Source organism: Rhineura floridana, chromosome 4 (assembly GCF_030035675.1).
Source record: "Rhineura floridana isolate rRhiFlo1 chromosome 4, rRhiFlo1.hap2, whole genome shotgun sequence".
Lineage (NCBI taxonomy): Eukaryota > Metazoa > Chordata > Lepidosauria > Squamata > Rhineuridae > Rhineura > Rhineura floridana.
In genome coordinates this window covers 2,855,181-2,871,982 of record NC_084483.1, presented here as the reverse complement: position 1 = coordinate 2,871,982, position 16,802 = coordinate 2,855,181, and the positions used below count along the sequence as shown (strand labels likewise).

At 40.9% G+C, this 16,802-nt stretch overlaps 1 protein-coding gene across 2 annotated transcripts in view; it reads left to right on the top strand.

Annotated features, from left to right (window-relative positions):
* SLC1A4 (solute carrier family 1 member 4) overlaps window positions 1–16,194 on the top strand; it is a 55,042-nt gene extending 38,848 nt beyond the window's left edge. Inside the window, exons 8-9 of one of the 2 annotated variants that reach the window (XM_061622242.1) lie at window positions 9,554–9,688; window positions 11,131–16,194. In XM_061622242.1, coding sequence (XP_061478226.1) covers window positions 9,554–9,688; window positions 11,131–11,377 — 382 coding nt within the window. In that variant the 3' untranslated portion in view covers window positions 11,378–16,194. Of the gene's footprint in view, window positions 1–2,739; window positions 3,442–9,553; window positions 9,689–11,130 lie in introns of those variants that run through there. The other variant, XM_061622243.1, reaches the window with a different exon arrangement.
* The last annotated feature ends 608 nt before the right edge of the window (window positions 16,195–16,802 follow it).

The window sequence follows — 16,802 nt, the reverse complement described above, 5'->3', positions numbered from 1 at the left end:
TGAAAACCAGTTGCCGGAAGCCTCAGGAGGGGAGAGTGTTCTTGCACTCGGGTCCTGCTTGCGGGCTTCCCCCAGGCACCTGGTTGGCCACTGTGAGAACAGGATGCTGGACTAGATGGGCCACTGGCCTGATCCAGCAGGCTCTTCTTATGTTCTTATGTTCTTTTTTTTTTTTTTTTCAATAATTTTTATTCAGATTTTCATAAAACATACAAGACAAAATCATAAAACATTCAAAGACAAAAAACAAAATCAAAAATAGTTAAACAAAAAGAAAAAAAGAAAAAAAAACAAAAATAAAAAATAAAGAGTAAAATATTGACTTCCCATTTGTCAAAGATCAAATCAGTTATAAGTCTATAATATATAGCAATCCTGTCTCTTAGGTCATATTATAAAATCACTTTCCTCCAGTAGTTATCTTACTTAATCATCAAATCTCATAAACATTACTTTATTCTTTCCACAAAAAGTCAAAGAGAGGTTTCAATTCTTTAAGAAATATATCTATCAATTTTTTTTTTCCAGATAAGCATATCGATTAATCCATCTCATTACTAATTATGATAATCTTATTGTCATAACCATAGTCAAAATAAACATTTCAATTAATCCATCACATCAGAATCTGTTAGGTTCAGTAATTTCAGTAGCCATTGTTCTATTATCTCTATTAGTTCCATTTTCCATCTTCCATCTTCAGTAGTCTTGTTAAGTCCAGTAATTTCAATATCCAATCTTCCATTATCAGTATTCCATAATAATCTTGCTGTCAAAGCCATAGTCATATAGTAAGAGTCTGATGGGAATTACCTCTATCCCAAATATTTTCTTGCCATCCATTCTGAATAAGTTGCTGAAATACTGCTGTAAAATCATATCTCTGTTCTTTTTTTCAAAAAACACTGGGTCATCTCTTAAAAGTTTTTCCATTGTCACATGGCTGCAGTTAATTCCATAGATTTTCTCTATATTGGGCTCCATCACATCATTCCAGTCCAGAAGATAATCCATGCCATTGATAACTTTATCTCTAGAATCTTCATTAATTTCTTCAGAGATAACATTGAGTTCCAAACAATAGATTTTATTTCTAAAGTCCATAGACTCCAAATCTTGTTCCTGTTCCACGTTTGTTCCAATCTCCGGGATCTCCTCTCTCACAGGGACCCCTATTCCAGTCTCCAGGGTCTCCTCTCTCACAGGGACCCCTGTTCCAATCTCCGGGGTCTCCTCTCTCACAGGGACCCCTTCCAGGGTCACCTCTCTCACAGGGACCCTTATATCTTTAATCTCCTGCTTCATTTTACTCAATTCAATTTTCGTTATCTCAATCTCATCCATTATTTTCTGAAACATAGTTATTTCCAGATTCTCAGCCACTTTCTTAATTGCCATTTTAAAAGAAAAATATAGGAAAACCACTTCTTATTTCAGCAACAATTGGGTTAATACTCCAAACTTGGTGACATCACAGTATAAACAGAGCAGACAGCCTTATCTCTCCAATAGTTAAGTAAACAAAATGCAGTTCCCAGGATCGAAACAATTAATGGCAATCGTCAAGAAACAGATTCGTCAAAATAAAATAGACCAAAAAGAGAGTAGTCTCAAAACAGTATAATATTTTTCAAAATAAAAATCTGGAATAGAAATCCCTCTTCTGTGTGTATCTTTAGAATGCAAATCCAGGACAGCTTTTTGCAACAAAAACAGAGATAAGCTATTAATTAGTGCGTAGCAGAGAGAAGTTACGGCTCCCCAGTGAGATGTCAAAAACCGATCAATCTGGCAAATCTCTTTTAAACAGCAACAATTTAAGTCAAGTAAAAGAAAAATATAGAAAGAAGGGTGCTTGCCTGTTAGTGCGTTCTCTCTTAGAAGATAAGATGAACGTTCGCTTTAACAGATAGAGCTTGCTGTTGAAAATCCGTCCCACCTTCGTCGGCTGGACCTCGTCCCATAAATTAATGAGATCTGGTCGTCCCAACAAAAATAGGCTTTGAGGTTAATCTCTTCGTTTCTCCCTACCCGGGAGAAGTTTAATCAGTCAAAAAAAAAAGAAAAAACTGACTGATATATCTGAATAAGCTTCTTTTGAGGCAGGAGCCCGTCTCAAAAGCAGGCACAGGCTAAGTCACCCTTCCCGGAAGTCATGTTCTTATGTTCTTATGTTAGTCCGTTTTTTTAAAAAAAGGAAAAAAAAGGCTCACTTAATCAGCTGAGCTAGCTAAAAATCCTCGCTCTGTCCGAGCTGCTGGAAGATCTTCTTTCACAGACAATTCTGACGAATTCCAGTCTCCCACAACCACAACAAAGCTGTGTGGGAAATCTCACGTTTCTTCCTTATCCGGAAGAAATGATCCCCAGTCAAAAAAGACCCTTCTGACTGGATTTAAGGCTGAAAAAGTTTCATCCAAGACGGGAGCCCGTCTCAGAGCTGCACAGGCGGAGGGATCCTCCTGGGAAGTCCAGTATATTTTGCTATTGTGAATAAGTGATCAAATGGGCAGCAGATCTGAGAATGTTATCATTGGACCTGTAAAAGGGCTAGCTGTGCCTCCCTCTGGAATACCTTGTCAAGAGAGGGCCAGCTAGCCGCATATCCATAACTTGCTGCAGGCAGGCAAAGGTCTTTAGCCCTAGGCTGATCTGTAAATATGTTGTTTTATTGGTGTTTTATTTGCCTGGCTTTTATTTTATGTTTCTTTTTTTAATTGCATGTTTTGTTTTATTTAGATTATTGCTGTTATTGCACCGTTTGGTGGAAAGGCAGGATACAAATTTAACAAATAAAATACAGTAATGCCTCAGTTAACAAATGCTCCAGGAAAGAAGCTCCTTTTACCAAACTCTTTTGGTGTGGCAGGCACACACTCTGACATAGTCCGAATGTGGCTCCTCGTCTACTGGATTGCGGCTACTACAGGCATCTCTCACACACATGGCTGGGACGGCCCTTCTTGCAAGGTGGCTCAGGTGCTCCACATGAAAGAGTGCTTTGGGTTCCCTGGAAGCATTGTGTACTGCAGACACATCTGCTTGAGTGTAGGGGAAGATGGCAGAGAGAGATGGAAGCACAGGGTGGTGGCGGTGGTTGCCCCTTGCCTGCCTGATCAAGTGTATGGAGAGGAGAACTGTGCCGAAAGCTTTCGGTTACTATAGCAAGATACTACATGTTAAAAGAGAAAAGGTTAGGCAAGCATCCCTGGATGCATTTTGGAAGAAGCCTTCAAGTGGTCTGTATGCAAGGCTTCACAGGCCTGGTTGTTTCATTTCAGACATGCGCGTTGTTAGTTTTGAATAAAATGTTTGTTGAAATGAGGGGGCGTGGCTTGCCTGCAAGCGGAATGGCGGCATAGTACCAAATCTAAACCCATGGGTCCTATAGCGTGACAGATTGCTGGTTATAATTCATGTGAGTGCATAAAATTGGCATGTATACAAAGGTAATGCAGGTGGGGTTCTTCCTAAAAAGTACTAGAATTCTGAAGCTTAAAGATAGTGCTGAAATAGACTTGTGTTCTCCAGAGGTCTCTGACAGCACTGACAGTTCGGTCAAAATGGTGCAGGGAGGATCTGAAACTGCCAAGAGTGGGAAATTGGCTAGCCTTCAAAAAGGCGCTGAAATTGACAGATATCTGTCCCGAATGAGAGAGGCTCTAGTGGCAGACTGGTCAGTGGCTCTGCAGCCCCTAGAAGGGAAAATCAAGACTGTCTCTACTCAGTTAAAGGACATAGCGAAAACAGCTAATGCTGCAGTGGACTTAAGTTTAAACCATGATAGTGTGGTTACATTTTGGATCTTTTCAGGCAGGAGGACAGGGAGAACCGGGATTGTAGAAAGAACCTTCGTCTGAGAAGGATCCCGAAAAGGAAGAAGGGGGGGATATGCCTACATTTATAGTGGACTGATTTAATGCATTCAAACTAGGTATCATCCTCCCCATCAAAGAATTGGAGCAGGCTCACAGGGCGTTGGGTCCTAGACAGCGCTCGGATGGCTCTCCTCGAGACATCATGGTTAGATTTGAACGTTACAGAAAGAAAGAACAGGTCTATAAGGTCCTGCACAATCAAAAGAGAACTCAAATATGGGGACCCTAAGGTGGAAATATTCCAGGATTTATGCTCAGAAACCATCAAGAGCTGCTGGGCATTTTGGCCATTCATACTAGCACTCAGAGAAGCAGGTCTCATGGGCTTCCCATTTAAGCTGCTGGCTGAATGCAAGGAAAAGCTTATTCAGCAATGGATGAAAAGCAAATGCAAAGTTTTTTGAGAGAAATTTGACCCCTTCTGGGCATGACAGCGAGTAGTCCCTGCCTTTTGCAAAACTAGCCAACCTGCCATTATCTTTTCACCACCTTGTCTGAAACAACTCCGTCACCAAGCTAGCTACTCCTATCTTTAACCAATTGTGCCCCATGGAGGGAGAGAGTCCAAGGATGTGTACATGGCTCCTGTCTACCCCCACATTTCCTCATGGCGGGAGGCATTTCCTGGTGTCACCTCCTAATGCTTCCCCTAGAGTGGAGTATCTCCATGTTGGGATTCGTATTACTTTGTTTAATTCAATGCTACTGTTCAGTCAGGTTTTTATCTCCCATCCCTTCCCTTTGTTTAGAGTACTATTTAAAGTTTTTCTCGTATGGTATCCAACATGTCAAGGGATGAAGCAATACCTGATGAATTAAGTTCCTTTTGGCTCTCGCCCTCTTAAATTAGTCTCTCTTAACATGAAACATTTAGGAATGGCTCTTAAGAGAGCAAGAATCAAGAAAGCCCTAAAAAAAGAACGTCCAGACATCATGTTACTCCAGGAAACACATCAAGGGAAATCCTCTGCTCAATGCCTCTTGAAGGGAGGATGGTTGAGTCATCAGATTTGTGCTCCCAGGTCGTCTAAATCTAGAGACATGGCCATTCTCATTACCTGGTCCTGCCCATATGTCATTCATGATTCTGTGATTGAACCGAATGGCAGATTTGTGTTTGTACATGGGACTCTTTCCGGGGAGGATATTATGTTTGCATCCATCTACTCTCTGAACTCAGACCAGCTCAACCTTATTGCATCTACCATGAAACATTTGGAAAACTTTGCAACTGGCACGATAATTGTGGTTGGATACTTTTTACTGTTTGTTATGATAATTCTAAGGACAGAAATAGCCATTCTTCACAAGGATCCCAGGGTCAGTGCAGTTCTGTAGAACTTATAAACTCATTTGATCTAATAGATGCATGGAGGGCATTGAATCTCTCTGCAAAAGTTTATACATCTTTCTCTGCTAGGCACTGTACATATTCCCAGAAATATTACATCTTCATTGCCAAAGCATTATTGGATAGGGTACTCAATGCTGGAATAGGTCCTATCACAGTTTCAGACCATACTCCAGTCACTTTAGAATTAGCAATTGCAACCACTCACCCTTTTTCTTTTAAATCAAGGTTCAGTTTCAACCTGCTGGCTGATTCAGTTTCAACCTGCCGGCTGATTCAGTGGCAACTGCAAACATAAAGCAAGGGATTTCAAACTATTTTACTGAGAATAACACCCCTGGAATGTCTTTGTGAACATTATGGGACATGAAATGTAGTTAAAGGCTACTGCATCAGTGAAACTAGTAGACTAAAAAGGGACCGGAGCATTTAGAGTCTAAATTTTAGACAATCTCTACAAAGGGAAATTACCAGACTCGAGGTAGAGCATAAGCAATCTGGTAACCCAGATATATATATGGTAAAAAAGGGGAACTACAGGCATTAGAAACAGAGAACATCTATTCAGCAATGGCGTTTTTGAAGAGGAAATACCACAAATTTGGTGATAAAAGCTGAAGACTTCTAGCAAGAGCACTAAAGAAGCAATGGTCTCACAACTTTATTGAAGGCATCAAAACTAGGCATGAAAAATATGCCTTGATGCCAAAACAATTAGTTGCCAAAAACCTTTCCAGAGGTTTTTTACCTTATACTCCTCTGATAATCCGAAGGCAATGGCAATTGTGGACTATCTGATGGGGGCCAATGTTAGATAGTCACCAAAAATTCTTGAACAGTCTGGTGACAGTCAGAGGTTTTAGAGGCAATTAAACACTTAAAATATGGCAAGTCTCCTGGAAAAGATGGCTTCTTTGGGGAATTTTACAAAACATTTAAGAAAGAATTGGCCTGTGGCTTACCCGATTATTTAACAATATTATGGAGGGTGGGGAAATAACATCCTCTTGGAGACAAATGAGGATCATAGTCATACTGAAACCAGGGAAGGATCCCTATCTTGTCAACTCCTGTTGACCCATATAGCTGATTAACCAGCATGCTAAACTGTTGTCAGCTCTAATGGTCAGTAGATTGAACTCTTATTATGTCATATATATCCCTCCACCAAATTGGATTCATGCCCAACTGTAGTATTGCAGATCCAGTGCAAAGAGCCTTGAACGTTATTTATTATGCAAAGCAGGTCAATATCCCATTGGCACTACTATCTTTGGATGTGTATAAAGCATTTGACCACCTAGAATGGAGATTCCTGACTGAATTGCTTTAAAAAATGGGATTTGGTCAGAACTAACTTGATCAAGCAATTGTACTCAGAAACATATGTGACTATCCACACAAAAGGCTTCAACTCTCCAGATGTGCACTTGTGCAGAGGTGCTCAACAGGGGTGCCCACTATCACCATTGTTGTTTGTGTTCACATTAGAGGTTCTTGCTAATAAAATTAGAGTGTGTAGTGATATTAAAGGTGTGCACATCCGGGGAGCTGAATATAAGATGAATTTGTTTGCTGATGATGTTTTACTTTTCCTTGGTGATCCTCTTTGAATGGTCTCTTCATTGCAGGTGGAGTTGAGGAACTTTTAAGCTGTTAGTGCTTGGTAGTCAGTAATGTCAAATCTTCAGTTATGTGCCTTCATATACCCCTGAAACAACAGAATACCATCTTCTCTGTGTTGGGATTCACTCCTAGTCACGGAATTTTGATAGGCTGCTCAGGGAGGGCAAATCTGATCTTAAAAGGTGGAATTGCTTAGCTCTATCTTGGCTGGGTCACATTGCAGCTATTAAGATGTCAATACTTCCTAAAGTGTTAGTTCACGAAATGGCAAAATATTCTGGAAAAATTTATTCACAAAGGGAAAAGGAGTAGGATCAATAGTTCATCTTGCATAGATCTTGGGTTGTGGGATGCCTTGGTTGTTCAAATCTGAAACTTTATTACTTGCCTACTTGCCTACTTGGGTTCCTACTGGGAGAAACAGTGGGATATAAATCTAAATAATAATATTATGAAGCTTTCCAATTTGTAACATCTAATTCATGTTGTATATTTCACATATTTTTCTTGAAAAGGTAATTAGGAAATACTCTTTTAGCCTTTTCTTTTATCACAATATCATGAGGCTTTAATTTCCATGATGCTAAGGTTTTAAACGATGAAAAATAATAAAAACGTACAGTCCAATTTTGTCAATATTTTTGACAAAGTGTTTTAAATTGTATATTTGTTTTAATGTTTTTTATTGCTGTAAACCGCCCAGAGAGCTTCGGCTATGGGGCGGTATACAAGTGCAATCAATCAATCAATCAATCAATCAATCAATCCAATCAATCAATCAATCAATCAATCAATATCATTTGAAGAATGGGGTATTCCATGCCTTCAAGCTGAAGTTCATCCTTCTCAACCATCTGCTAGTCCCCTTCCCTTTCTAAAGCCGTCATGGCAGTATATCCACGGAGTCACTAATCTGTTCTGGAAATCAACATTGCTAGTTTGGAAACACCGGACTGACACTTTAGCACCTAAATCCTCTCCCCTTATTCCAGTGCTGGACCATCCTGAATTTTCTCACCAAGATAAATATGCTCAACTTGGCTAATGGTCTTCATTATGTGCACTTCTTTATAGTTAGAGGGCAACCTATCACAGAGGCCTCTTTACGACTGAAGCTTGGAAATATTAACCCCAACTGGCTCCAAATGACACAAATTCTTACATTCATTAGAAAACTAGTCTAGAGGGGGGAGAGCTTATGTACTTTGACCATATATGAACATCTTTGTTATTGGTCTGATCAAGACCTGAAAGAGGTAGCATCTACAATCTAGAAGTCTTTAACTGACAGGAGTATGGGAAATTTGTTAGTGCTCGAAGAAACTTGGGAAAGAGATTTGTGCATTGTCGTTCAAGAAACAATGTGGAGCAAGATTTGGTGATGATTTAACAAGATTTAAGATGGTATCTGCAAAAATCCAGGAAGTAACTTTAAAATTTTTATTTACATGGCATTGGATTCCATTAAGTCTTTACCACATCAATAAGCTGATATCACCAAAATGTTGGAGAGGATGTGATACACTAGGATCTTTTAAACACATGTGGTGGGATTGTGCTCCAATCTGAATTTTCTGGATCTTAGTCTTTAGTATTGCTTCTTCTATAGTGAGTCAGGCCTTGTTACCTGATCCGTTGGTCTGCTTTCTATAGATCGAGATGGTAAGCCTCATATAGTTCATAAGGAACTGCTAGTCTTTCTTTTGTCAACAGCACGATTAATAATATCAGCAAAATGGACAACTGGCTTGGAACTCTGTACTCAGTACTTGCTAAGCAAGGTCAGGGAGTTGGCCTTGGCAGAGCGCCTCACACAACATAGTAGAGTGATTTGAGGTCTGTCGAAAAAAGACAAGTTTGATGGGGTCTGGTTTTCCTTTCTGAGTTATGTGAACAATCATTCTTCTGTTTTATCCCCACCAGCAACACAAGTGTCTTTGTGAAGAGGTGATGCTCGTAGTAGTGGTGCAGCACTCTCATAAACTGCTCATTCTATGTCTTTATTTCTCGCTCCTCAGTTTATATTATCCCTGCTATATATTGGAACTACTAAAGGTTGTTAACTATGTAATGTGTGTTACATTGTACTCCATTCTTGTTTATTGTTCACTCTGGCTCCTATGTTTAGGTGTTCCAGATGTAATTGTTTTGGTCTTATAAAATCCAATAAAAATAGAATATAAAAAAAGTTTGCTGAAAAATGTTGAACTGCTCTTCTTTTTTGTGGTCTAGGAACCTATCCCTGTTCTTTCCATGCTTTTCTTACCTCTGGTACCAAAGTTTCTGTAAAAGAAGTCATGTCCAGGAACGCATTTACTTCGTTAACTGAGGTATTACTATAAATAGATAAAAGGAGCAGCTACGTATGCAGTTAAACCAATTATGTACAGCAGATCTCCGTTATATGGCTTATAGAAAGATCTGTGCTTTTGAATTGTAAGCATGATGTAACTGGAACATGATGAGCACAATTAAGCCTACTGCTGGTAGTAAGTGTATGATGCACAAGAATGATTTGGATCTGCATTGCAAAACAGCATATCTGAAGTGCCTCAAACCTGTGATACCAGCGTGTGGGAAGGAAGAAGTATCCCCAGAAATAAAATTAAAGGTTTTGCAGAATCCTAATCATTCACGTTTTTTAATGTACATTTGCAATTTTGGCACAACAGTAATCAATATTGGTCCACGTTGACAGTGTTACTGCCACTGCGTCCAGTGTGGGAGCTGCCGGAATCCCAGCTGGAGGAGTGCTCACCATAGCTATTATCCTGGAGGCGATTGGACTTCCCACCAATGATATCTCCCTCATATTGGCAGTGGACTGGATTGTGTAAGTACCAAAGTACCACTATGTGTGCAGTCAGGACACATTATTGTGGTGTTGTTTGCTGGGGGTGGTAAGTGGCATGAATTGATTATGATCTTTTGATGAAAGCATACATTTCAGAAGAATAACAAAGTCAACGAAGAAGTAGACAGTATGAAAAAGCAGGAAATCCTTAAAAAGAAGGAAGCTAAATAATGAGAGAGGAACGCTGTGTACTTAAGGTTAGTTACTGAGGGCTAATCTTGATGATATGGCACAGTTTATCTGTAGCATCTCCAGTTAAAATGATCAGGGAGCCCGTGATGGGAAAGAGCTCTGACTGAGACCCTGGAGCAGCCTTTCCCAACCAGTGTGCCTCCAGATGTTGTTGGACCACAATTCCCATCTTTCCTGACCATTGGCAATGCTGGCTGAGGCTGATGGGAGTTGTGGTCCAACAGCATCTGGAGGCACACTGGTTGGGAAAGGCTGCCCTGGAGAGCCTGTCAGAGTAAACAATACTGCTTCAGATGGACAAGTAGACTGACAAGGTGTAGGACAGCTTCTGATGTTCCTATGAGGGGAACTGAACTTTATCTGCCTCTGACTTACTTTGCCACAACTCATCTCTCCAGGCACTTTTGTCTTAGCTGGCACTCAAATACTGGAAGTGACTGACGAAGAGAGAAGCACTTGTAGGGAGAAGCTATAGCTCAGTGCTAGAGCATGCAGAAGGCCCCAGGTTTGATCTCCAGGTAGGACTGAGAGCGGCTGTCAGTAAGTGTTGGCAATACTGGGCTAGATGGACCCTCGGTCTAACTCATAATAAAGCAGCTTCCTATATCCCTGAGAGATAAGCCATGTTGTGACAGAGGGGTTGGCTCCCATTACCTGGAACTGCTGCTCCTGTATTTAGTTTGTCCAGGAGTCAATATATGTATCAAAGCCTCCAGCTCCTAGTAGTAATCACCGTTTCCGATAGCCATTATAAGCCTCTGTGGCTGGAGCACCCCTTATATCTGCGCAGTTAAGGGGGGGCTATTTCATTCCAGTCACAGTCACTTCTTTCTTCTTGCTGAAGGGAATAAGGAAGTAATTCCTCTGGCTGTTTAGGTCTGTCCTTACACTGATGTGGCTCTGTTTGCCTGCAGTTGTGAAGGGGAAGAACAGAGAAAAGGAGCTCGTGTGTGAATCACCCTTGGTCCATCTAGCTCAGTTCTGTCCACACAGATTAGCGGTGGCTGTCTAGGATTTCAGACCGGGGTCTGTCCCAGCCCTCCCTGAAGGAGCCAGGGATGGACTGAATCTGGGATCTTCTGCATGCAAAGCAGATTCTCTGCTACTGAGCCTACAGCCATTGTCCAGCTTTCACAGCTTGTCGAGCTGCGTGCAAGGTACATTGTATTAACAGCAGGTATCTATTGTGTTTGTATAAAACACCCTTCTATTGTTTCCCAATTGCCTAGGGACCGGACCACTACAGTTGTGAACGTAGAAGGGGATGCCTTCGGAGCAGGTATCCTTCATTATCTAAATCAAAAGGAAACTAAGGAGAAAGAGGCAGATGTAAATGAAGTCTGTGTCGAAGCTGTTCCAAACAGCAAGGCTGAGGGGGAAACATCACCGCTGGTAATGCATAAGAACCAAGCCATCCCATTCACCACTCCAGCATCTAGCACGAAAGATCTCGAATCAAAAGAATCAGTCCTATGAATGAGAAGAAGGGGGCACTCTGCTGGTTTTGCATTTTGGAGACAGCGACAATGTTAACTTCAGATAGACTGTGCAGCCATGTGGATTGAACAGATATGTGTCCCTTTTCCCATTTCGGTGGTATGGAACACAGTGGTACCCAGCCACAGATGACTGTGTGCTGGAGTGTGTGTGTGGTGTGTTTTACCTTTTGAGGACAGACACTTTTGTGATGAGATAGTGATGTTTCATATTTATGCATATGTGCAAAATATGCAACACTTGTGTACTCATATGAATGAAAACTGTTTCAGCAAGACTTTTTCTTAATGTTGACATATTAAAGGCCCCCTGCGCAAGGTTGATTTTTGAAAGTCAGATCATACTCGATAAGGTCACCTTGATAGCGCAGCTTATACAGGAAGATAAATTGAGTTTCCTCCCATTATTCTATCAAGCCGGCTATATTATGAAAGGCACCCTCTCCATGAAGGGGTAAGTTGTCTTCATTTTTAAGGCCACAGATTTTAGGGCATGGCCGGCTTGCCATGGCCAACAACCACTGCTGTTCCTGCTAGTGGTTGTTGCAGAAATCAGAAAAATTAAACCACCTGGAGGATGCAGAGTGGAATCGAACCAATGTATGTCAGATATACGTAACTAAAGAAGATTAGTCCTAGGTGTCTTAAAAAGTACAATTTTAATTTATACCCACTCCACCTCTCAAGCCATGCTATCTGGGTATATAGAACACAGGGATATTTGAAAATGATATTTAGAGGGTCCAAATAAGAAATGGCAAGAATCTTGACTATCTCCTATAACTATACAAAAATGGCCACAATGAAATTGATGTGGTAAGTTCTAAAACTTTTTATAAACAATATACTTAATTTGTCTCTGAGCGTATCTCAGTTCTTTATGCTAACATCTGACTATATAGAGAAAAGGCATTTGTAATGTAATTGAGCATTCTGGATTATTAGTGTTAACGTTCATATTATAACCTTATTGAAGCAAGAGCTGATTTTAACCTTCCTGTGAAGATGCCCTAATTCTCTTTTCGTTCTTATTGCTGGTACTACACACCTTATAACGTAAGGCCTTAATCTTCATACAGACCAAAGAAAATGCTTTTTCTTGGAACAGTATGTTCAGTATTTTAATCATGACTGTTAAAATGCTTCAGTACAGCATTTCTTAGTCTTTAATCCACTACCACCCACTAAGAAGACAGCATTATCATTAAATGCCCCCTAAGCCACAGATAAAAATCAGGGCATAAAAAAAGCACTCCACACAAGGCAGCTTATTCTGACATATAGGTATATAGAGCTGTGCATGTACATCCCTACTCAGATTGTATTTAATGCATTCTGTCCTGTTTGGAAGGAAGGAACGGAGGACAGAATGGGGGCTTGATTCCACCTTCCCACTTTCCCCCAAACAGGTGATTTAACACCATCCAGCTGGGACTCTGGAGTGCACTTTGAATCCAGGCACCTGCACACAGTCCCTGGAGTGTGTTTCTCTGTACTGGACTGGGAGTCCTTTAGTGTAGGATAAAATGGGATAATTTGATACTTTCTGTCATGTAATCCTTGGTATAAGGGTAAGAAACTTATTCTGATTATTTTACTAAAAACAATACCTCTATTTTAATATCTGCCTCTTAGGAGAAATGCTTGTTGAAATTACCCTTTTTTTAAATTCAGCACAGTTTGATTTTACTGGAAGCTCTTGAAGAAGGGTTGCATGTGTATACTGCCCCACAAATTCTTCTTTCTCTATGGGAACATAGTCATATTTATTGTGTGTGTCTTTCTGGCTGTATTATCTGTTATGCAAAGAATGCTGTTGTGAAATGTTCTTGTTGGATTCTGTAGCAAAAGGTCCACAATATGCTGACTGACAAAGGCACTGTCTTGGCATCCCAGGTAGTTAAACCGGCCCTATTTGCACAGATTGCTAGGTTCTCTTTTGCAACAATTATACAAACTGTAAATAATCCCATTGCCTTTCCGTTAGATAATCTTTAAACTTGCATCTAGCTCTTGCTGAATTTGTTGAGAACGCTTCAAAAAGGATAGGGGTATATTCTCACTGTCTAGGCTCTCGATTACAGGGTCCCTCTTTGTAGGAAAGTCAGACATACAGACGGAGATTACAGATGGTTCAGATGATCGTAGTTTGTATTGAAGAGAGAGGCAGTTCTTGTTTCTGGCCCCAGTTTATATCTTGGTTTGGAGTTAACTAGTCTTCTTTCAATTTACACATTGAAACTACATATGAAAACTAGTAAGAAAGGATCAATCAGCTTGGAGCATTAGCAAATTGCCAGCAGATGTTTGACCAAGAAATGAAACCATTCAAAAGTTGAGAGTAGCATCTTTCCTAACAGGCCCAATTAATCTTATCAGTAATATCATCTTAAATTCTGTTCTCCATGAAATATCCCAACTTCTCAACCAGTAATTTCACAGTAGCTGCTTGTGGAAGAGCATCTAGAACCACCTTTCTTTTGCAGGCCAAACTACACAAGATATCCATGGTCAGATCTCCCAACATTTATTTTTAGCTTAACAGCCGCTTTAGGGTCTCACCTCCTTCCCCTCTCCAAACCGGACTGGGTTGAGGAAAGGGCGTTTTAATCCTTTTCCTTCCTGAACTATTTCCCCTACTTTAAATTGCCCCCAGTGTTCTTCGCTGTGGAGATAAAGGAGGTTACCATGCTTACTTCTCTTACCTACAATAGAAGATACAGGGTGGAATGAGGAGAGGCTAAGTTGGTATATAATTACTTTGCTCTATAGCAGGGGTGGCCATTCCGTGGCTCTCCAGATGCTGCTGAATTACAGCTCCCATCAGTCTCGGCCAACACAGCTCATGGTCAGGGATGATGGGAGCTATAGTCCAGCAGCAGCTGGAGAGCCACAGAGTGGCCACCCCTGCTCTATAAGGTATAAGAACCTATGACAAAAGGTCAATCTAGTCCAGCATCCTCAGTGATCAGTCTGTTGCCCATGGGAAGCCTACAAGCAAGGCAAGAGTGCAGTAGCCTTTTGATCCCCAGCAGCTAGAGTTCCAATGAATGTTGCCTCTGATCCTGGAGGTAACAGACAGCCATCACGATTAGTAGCAATCAATAGCCTCGTCCTTCATGTTGCCACTTAGCAGTTTAAAGTAGCATAGTCCAGAAAGAGGGTGATTGCCGCCTCAGTGAGGCCACAGACATATGCTGATGAGCCATGAGTAGCCACAACTCCATGCTGAGTCAACACAACTCCCCCTAACTCCTTATAGTATTAACTGTAGCAAACACTGTTTGTGACTCAAAATTTTTTGAAAGGGGGGGGGAGACTAGTCTTCTGAATTCACTGCAAATGTCCCCAGTAGAAGTCGAATCTCCGGTAAAAGGGGTCGAGGTCCACTCAGCCTTCCATCCATCCGTGGTCGGTAAAATGAGTACCCGGTATATGCTGGGGGGTAAAGAAAGGCCGGGGAAGGAACTGGCAATCCCACCCCATATATACGGTCTGCCTAGTAAACGTTGCAAGACGTCACCCTAAGAGTCGGAAATGACTTGCACTATAAGTGCGGGGACACCTTTACCTTTACTTTTTTACCTTCCCAAAGAAAACCTGCAAAGTCTGCAAAGCACTGCGAGGTGAGGAATCTTTATTAAAATTATACAGGCTATCACCAGAAAGGTAATCTCCTCTGCTCTGGAGGAGTCAAGTTGCCTAAGAAATACAGTATTAAGAACCAGTACACTTTTGCCACTGTAGGAAGCTTAAACAAAGCTGTCCTGCCAAATCTTTGAAATAGTGAAACCAGGCTGAGAGAATGTTCCCATCATTGCAGAGAAGATAAAAGTCTTTAGGGATGTTCTTGCCCTTAATGAGACTTTCTTTTCATGCTCAGTGTCGGAATTGCAGGCTGATTAGGGAAAATTGAGAAGAGAAGCTAAAGAGGAAAACATTTGTTTCTCAATATTTTCTTCAGTTCAAATCTTGGGTCAGTGCCAACATAATTACCAAATTGCATTCTTCTCTTGGTAAATAATCCTGCTTTTTTCACTTACTGCCTCTAGCATATGTTTTACTAATGATGGATCCAGCCTCTTTGCTTTGGAGAAAATCAAGCTGGCACACAGCTGGAAAGTGCATAGGACACATATTTTTGGCAGCTAAAAACTTCTCTTTATCTACCAGGCAATCCCTGGACCAAATCCAAGGTTTCTGTATTCTTGCTACCCCAACACCATGTACATTGTGTAACACATGTCCTTTTGTACCTTTCCAGCAAGCAAATGCAGCTGCTTTTTGAACATGGATGGTGCATACTGTGTTCAGGTGCTCTATGCACCTTTAAACTAGTTACATGTCTATTAGGAATCTAGGAACCTGTCTTACATCAGCTCAGACTGTATTGACCTGTAACACAACACCATTTATTTTGACTGGCAACTGTTCTCCATCATCTCAGGCCCAAGCCTTTTGCATCATTTGCAAGCTGGTTCTTAATTACAGATGACAGAGACTGAACCTGAGACATTCTGCATGCAAATCATTTGCAATGCTACTGAACTATGGTCCTTCCCCAATTGATTGAAATGGCATGAATGTGGTTCTAAGAAGCGTTGAATTTTGCGAGTCATCTTGTTTGATAGTAATCTTGGGTCTTTTTCAGAAACTAACCATGGCTGTGGAGTCGGAATCTGAGTCGTGGAGTCAGAGTCTGAGTCGGGAGCAATTTTGGGTGGAGTCGGAGTCGGTAGAAATGTACTGACTCTGATTCCGACTCCGACTCCTTCATAAATGGCAAATGTATATTAACTAGTAATAACAAATTTACTGTAGTAAAATGGTAGCACGAGGCATTTCATCACCACCACGTGAATCCAGAGCTTGGAAAAGTTACTTTTTTGAGCCCAGGGATCGGGCTCGTGGGAGTTGTAGTTCAAAAAAGTAACTTTTCCAAGCTCTGGATTCACATGGTGGTGATGAAATGCCTTGTGCTACCATTTTACTACAGTAAATTTGTTATTACTAGTTAATATACATTTGCCATTTATGAAGGAGTTGGAGTCAGACAGTAGAAAAATAGAGAAGTCGGAGTCGAAGGTCTGGCGTACCGACTCCACAGCCCTGAAACTAACACACCTGCACCACAGTCTGATAGTTTTAACAACGTTCTAGTTCTTACTGCCTGTTTTCTTAAGACCACTAAGTCATCCTAATGTTGGATCACACATTGTGCTTTCTGCTTTCCTTTTCCTGTGTATTCCTCATTCCGCCTTTCCTTGTTGGGTGCCAATACAAGCCTATGAGAGCTATAAGATGTCACATGTCAATTTATTATATAAATCTCTCCTTGTTTGATGCATAAAGAAACTTGCCAACAGAGAACGTGTTTCTAAAACATTTTTCTCTCCCAACCTTTT